A 6,830-nucleotide genomic window follows, 5' to 3' on the forward strand; every position below is an offset into this window, starting at 1 on the left:
CTATCTATCTATCTATCTATCTATCTATCTATCTATCTATCTATCTATCTATCTATCTATCTATCTATCTATCTATCTATCTATCTATCTATCCAGGCGTGCTGTTGGGATTGCTAGATTAAAGCAGGCTGAGAATCTAGGCCTAGGTAAAATGAATACTTTGCGTCTCAATATTTTTTCCAAAGTTTAAATTTTAAAGTTTTTCCTGTAACATAGAATTATCCTCTGGAAGGATTTTTCACTGACCAGTGAGAAAATATATTGATATATATCCTAATATTCCAAAGTAAGAATACAACTTTGAAAAAAAAAAATCAACGTTTGGGCAGAAAATGTCGTTTTTCTAAGTGCAACATATTGTAAATTCTTTATCAAAGAAAAAATGTTTTTATAGATTGAATAGTTCAAAAAGTTAAATGATTGTAAATGAACAATTTCGCATGCAGAAAAACAAGGTTGTTTCAGTATTTATTCATATTTTGGTGGGAAAGCTTAGAGATGACCCAGTCTGAGTTTTAACGTTTTGTATGTTGGGACCTATAAAACTGTGGAATTGGAAAACGACATTTAAACCATCAAATGTGTAATTTTTGTTGATATAAAATAAATAAATTAAAAAACAGATATAAAGCAATCTCAACCAAACTATGCAACAATACAGACTGTCAGTTAGTCCTGAAACAGATATAAAGCAATCTCAACCAAACTATGCAACAATACAGACTGTCAGTTAGTCCTGAAACAGATAAAAAGATGAAGAAAAACAAGAGAAGGAAAATTGAATTTAATAATCTTCAAAATGACAACTAAAAAATAAAAAGAAGAGGTATGTGTAGGATTGGAGTCATCTAGACTAGATCAATTTAAGAAGTGAAACGGGTCTGATGTTTAAAATTGTGCTATTTAGAATCATTACTTCTCAATGTCATCTTATTTAAGCGTTCCACTGAATTTTGCAAATTTTGAATTAAAAATTTAAAATGACTTTGTAAACACTCAGGTTGAATTCAGATAAAACTGGTTTTTACAAAATATGTGTCAACTAATATTGTGTTTACAGTTTCCTTTCAATTAAAGTTGTTTTGGTTTTGATCAGAAAGGAATTATTATTATTTTTTATTATTATGTTTTTACTATACATATGCAAGTAATCTAATAATTCATAGATATTAACAGAAAAACTATCATTCCACTATATGAAAACCACTCTATATGAACTATAGGCACATCAATACATGGATTTCACTAACTGCTAGATAATAAAGTTGATCTGAGGCCGAATTTAAAGAATTTGAGCCGCCGCTTAAATTTAAACCGCGGCTCAAATATGGTGGGTTCCACTTAAAATCGTATTCATTGCTTCAAGATTTAAGCCGGCGCTCAATTAAAACCGGTTTTGGGCGGATTTAAGACGCGGCTCAAATTCATTAAATTCGGACACTGATTAAACATTTAGGTCACGAGGAGGCTAGATATATAATAATGGTTCTCTGTCCAACTAAAGAAAAGGTTTGTACAATATATTCAATGTTTTTACATAAAAAAATGTTGTTAAAATGTTTTCTTTTAGAGTGTAACTGATTACTCGTCTCACACTCTAGTAGAATATCTTTAAAATCTAATGTTGTTGACCTTGATATTTCAAACTATTTGATCTTCTAGATCAACAAGTCAAAGTTTGAAATATCAATGTAAAAAAAAGTTTATTAATAGCAATAGGCCATAATTTTGAGAAGCCGGGTTTCCTGTAATTGTAAGATAAAAACAAAGACTCAAAGGGAGTGCTTGCGAAAAATAAAAGGGGGTATTGGCTTACGGCGAAAAATTATCGCTTTTGATCGCTACTAATCTCACTTCTATCTGTTGCGTCTATAAGGAGAAAATTGTTAAAAACGACTTGTACCACAGAATGTAGAGTTCATTGAGAAAGTTGCAACATACAACTCGGATCGTAAAAAATCTATTTAATATCAAACAAATCATTTAGATATTAAAATCTATAGTCATCGATTATTTTTCGACATAAACGTAAGTGTTTTATATCCAATGCACTTAAACGCCAATTAGTTTTTCCGCCAGGTGTCTCTGCTCTCGATGCTCTTAAAGATTCCACGTGGCAGAGACACCTAGGAGAAAAATATCGTTTTATTGCATTGTATATTAAACAAATAAAATAAATATGAAATATAAACTGAAAATAATCGATGACTATAGGTTTTAATATCTAAATGATTTGTTTGATATTAAATTGATTTTTTACGATCCCAGACGTATGTTGCAACTGTCTCAATTTGAATGGATTGTACGTTATTCGGTACAAGTCGTTTTTAACAATTTTCTCCTTATAGACACAACAGATAGAAGTAAGATTGGTAGCAATCAAAAGCAATTATTTTTCGCCGTAGTAATTTTTCGCGAACACTCCCTATAAAAACAAGAAAAATGAATAATTGATTATTGATTTGATAATTGATTGGTGATTTAATTATTGATTATTTGTGAATGAATAATTGAATGCTTGATTGATTGAATGATTGTAAGAATGAATGCAGAGAAAAGATTGTTGAATCAACTTGATTTGTTACTAATTTATTTTCGTTTCATTCAAACTTTATGCATTTTCTCTTCATTCTTACTCCATCCTTACTCCATCCTTATTCCATCCTTACTCCATCCTTACTCCATCCTTACTCCATCCTTACTCTATCCTTACTCCATCCTTACTCCATCCTTACTCCATCCTTACTCCATCCTTACCCATCCTGACTCCATCTTACTCTTTCCTGACTCCATCCTACCTGACATTGCATTTCTTCAATCATGTTGATATTTATCCCAATTGCGTATTTTATAAATTACTTAAAATCTCATTTTTTTTAATAAATCCTTTTTTACTAGGAAACCAAGTCAGCAACGGAGACAAGTAGAACTTTTGCAACTCTTTTTGCAGACATCAATTTCCGCACTAAACTCCAAAGTGTGCCTAGCGAGAACATGTTTAAGGTATGTCACTGTGTAGAAAATATTGCCTTTTAATTTTTTCCCTTAAACCTAAATGTGTTTACAATGTAAAAATTTTTTTGTTAATTAAAATTTTATTTATTATGTCCAAAAAAAGGTTCAAGTTTGAGAAAATAAAGAAAAATTTAAAAAAACACGAAAAACTGTTTGGAAAATAGCCTGGGCTAACATATAGTTTGGAAAATAGCCTATGCTAACATATAGTTTGGAAAATAGCCTGGGCTAACATATAGTTTGGAAAATAGCCTATGCTAACATATAGTTTGGAAAATAGCCTGGGCTAACATATAGTTTGGAAAATAGCNTTTTGTTCAGCTCACAACTGTGTAAATAATACACTATGTAAATAATATACTATGTAAATAAAATACTATGTAAATAATATACTATGTAAATAAAATACTGTGTAAATAATATACTATGTAAATAATATACTATGTAAATAATGTACTATGTAAATAATATACTGTGTAAATAATATACTATGTAAATAATATACTATGTAAATAAAATACTGTGTAAATAATATACTATGTAAATAATGTACTATGTAAATAATATACGATGTAAATAATATACTATGTGTACTTAAATGAAAAATACTGTTTCGGATTTAAGGTTTCCATCTTTAGCGGTTTAATTACAGGAACGTCTCCTGTAGCGCTAAGAATGAAAAACTATAAAAAAAGCATTTGAAAAACAATGAGGAAACCTTTTTCAATTAAACTATGAAAAATCTATCCCAAAGCTAAAACTGGAGAAGAAGTTAGGACATGTGAAGATGTGTAAAGACCAATTTTCAGGATCAATTAACTAGGACTAGTAGTGAATATAGTCTTGAAAGGTTCCGCCCTGAATATTTAAAAGTTTTTGATTGTTTGGAATTCTTAAAATCTGCTGAAAAATTTCGTGAAATATGGAATATAATTGATCTGGAAAGAAATATGAAACTTTAATACTAGGACATGATAGCTGGGCATGCCAGGGAGTTGGTGACAAGTCAAACATATTCTTTAGAGAACGGTGAGGGGGAGGAGGCAAGACAGGTATTTTATTAAAAAAGAACTCGCCTCAAACTCTAATTTTCTAATCCTTATATCGTTTGCGTCGTAACTCGTTATAGACCTTTGATATTTGAAATCCAAGAGGACAAAGAGGCAAAGTTTAAAATATTAAATGTGTGGACAACTGCAACATCCAATTTGTGTTTGGCACCAAAATGCTTCACTCTGGTGCTTAGTAATTAATAATTTTGAAAAAATGTGAAAAAATAAGAAAAATTATAAAAAAGGTTAGGACAAGATTTTTTTTTGTATTTTGTAAAGAGTGTGGCTGCTTACAAAGTTTTAATCGATTTGAGTTTGCGACAATCAATCATTTTCTTCAGTTTTCAGTTTTCTTTTATAATTTTTTTCTTATTTTTTTTTAATAAAAAGAACATTTTTTATTTTCATTGTAGTGGCTTCTTTCATTAGATTCCTCCATAATTATTAGAAATATCTTTCCAGAGGAATCCTTATAACATTGTTTCATTCAATAGAATATTTTGCTTTATTTCATTTATTAAAGAAAATATATTTGGAAGAATAAATATGCGCCAGCAAAGTAAAATGCAAATCAGAGGACGAATTTAAAGAATTTAAGCCAGGGCTCAAATATACTTGGTTCCACTTAAAATTGTAATCAATGTTTCAAGATTTGAGCCGGCGCTCAATTGAAACCGGTTTTTGGTGTATTTGAGACGCGGCTCAAATTCATTAAATTCGGACTCTGAATATTTTTATTATAACTTAAATCTCATCTTATTGACGCTAAAAACCGAAGAAAAAACTAAAAAAATTAAAACATAAAACTGGAATTATACAAATTTTGTTTTAGTTTTCAGTTGTCTCAATTCTTAAAAGTTGGAAGCAAAAATTAATTCGTAACATGCTTATTGCTTTATAACGCGGAATACAAGATGCAGCCACCAGAAATTCAGAAATAAAGAACAAAACTGTAAACAGTGCAATACTATCACCATTTGTAGAAACCTGAATTAGGTTTAACTAGAAATGAATTGAGATTTTCCCAGAAACCCAAATTTTCTAATCCCCATTTCTTTGCAAGCTGATGATGGTGTAAACTATTGATATTTCAAACTTAGATAATTTGATCTAAGTCAAAGTATGAAATTTCTAAGGTCTTCGACATAGTGTTGCCAAGATATAGGGATAAAAAATCAGAGTTTGTGGCAAAGACTAAATTTCTTTATCTTCATTGAAGTGATTGTACGTGTAATGTTATTTATCCTTCCATACAAAGATGGTTATATCCTATTCACAACGATACCCTTAAAACCTTTATATGATCAATATTGTGTGGGAGATATTGTCGTTTTTAGGGTTTAATTGAAAATAATCCGTTTTTCTAAATTATCTTTGTCGGATATGAGACGCGGCTCAAATTCATTAAATTTGGACTCTGTTTATAGAAATGTGCTGGGAAGCATTGGTATCATCTTGGTTCAGGGATGTATGAGGATTTAAGGTATGTTAAATATATGTTACAGGCTTAAATACAAGTTCAGCCTAGTGTGCATAACATTAATAATTGGTGATAGTTCTCGTCACGTGTTTAAGTTTCAGATTTTCAAAATTTTACATATATGAATTTTCGTATAATTTTAACACAGTTTTATATCAATTTCTCGAGACAGGAACATCAGATATAACTTTCATGGGTCGCGATCAAGAGCTAAAGTGATTAGCTTTCAGCCTATACCCCCTTTCATTTTCCCTTTACTGTCCCTTAAATAGGTTTCAAGCTGTATGTGTCCTTCTGTCAGTCTAATCTAGAATAAATCTAGATTTTTATTCAACACTCTATAATTAAATAGAGAATTAGATTCCTTGTGCTTCAACCTGATTTTACAATATTTTAAATATGCATGTGTCGCGTATATAGGTTCTTGGCACATGAAATCTTCCCAGAGGGGAAAGTTGTATTATTAAATTGTCTTCTCCCAAAATTTTTAATGACTTTTTTCAATTTTAAGAGATATAAAAACTCGCAATCATTTCACTGTATTTGGGTTCCAATTGTGTAATATGTAATATGTATTGATAATTTCTATGTTTTAGGCAGAGGCTACCATTCTACCTTTCCGACTTTATCGATGGATTTATCGGCGATAAAACAATTCAAAAAACTATTTCTGCGACAATATTTCTTTACTTTGCCTGTATACTTCCTGCCATTGCCTTCGGGGTTCTTAATGCTCAAAATACAGGTCAAATTTTTACAATTTTTTTTTCCAGTCATACACTCATTACCAGCAATTTAACCGTTTTCAGTCATACACTCATTACCAGCAATTTAACCGTTTTCAGTCATACACTCATTACCAGCAATTTAACCGTTTTCAGTCATACACTCATTACCAGCAATTTAACCGTTTTCAGTCATACACTCATTACCAGCAATTTAACCGTTTTCAGTCATACACTCATTACCAGCAATTTAACCGTTTTCAGTCATACACTCATTACCAGCAATTTAACCGTTTTCAGTCATACACTCATTACCAGCAATTTAACCGTTTTCAGTCATACACTCATTACCAGCAATTTAACCGTTTTCAGTCATACACTCATTACCAGCAATTTAACCGTTTTCAGTCATACACTCATTACCAGCAATTTAACCGTTTTCAGTCATACACTCATTACCAGCAATTTAACCGTTTTCAGTCATACACTCATTACCAGCAATTTAACCGTTTTCAGTCATACACTCATTACCAGCAATTTAACCGTTTTCAGTCATAC

General features: G+C 30.7%; 1 protein-coding gene across 1 annotated transcript in view; it reads left to right on the forward strand.

The window, feature by feature from the left end:
• Nucleotides 1-88: 88 nt before the first annotated feature.
• Nucleotides 89-6,830, forward strand: part of LOC111708174 (sodium bicarbonate transporter-like protein 11) — a gene marked incomplete at its 5' end in the record, with an annotated part of 30,148 nt that continues 23,406 nt past the window's right edge. The window contains 6 exons of the mRNA XM_023481470.1: nt 89-146; nt 1,457-1,509; nt 2,899-3,003; nt 3,984-4,067; nt 5,495-5,550; nt 6,144-6,292. Coding sequence (XP_023337238.1) covers nt 89-146; nt 1,457-1,509; nt 2,899-3,003; nt 3,984-4,067; nt 5,495-5,550; nt 6,144-6,292 — 505 coding nt within the window. The remainder of the gene's footprint in view (nt 147-1,456; nt 1,510-2,898; nt 3,004-3,983; nt 4,068-5,494; nt 5,551-6,143; nt 6,293-6,830) is intronic.

The sequence above is a fragment of the Eurytemora carolleeae genome, unplaced genomic scaffold, assembly GCF_000591075.1.
Source record: "Eurytemora carolleeae unplaced genomic scaffold, Eaff_2.0 scaffold839, whole genome shotgun sequence".
Classification (NCBI taxonomy): domain Eukaryota; kingdom Metazoa; phylum Arthropoda; class Copepoda; order Calanoida; family Temoridae; genus Eurytemora; species Eurytemora carolleeae.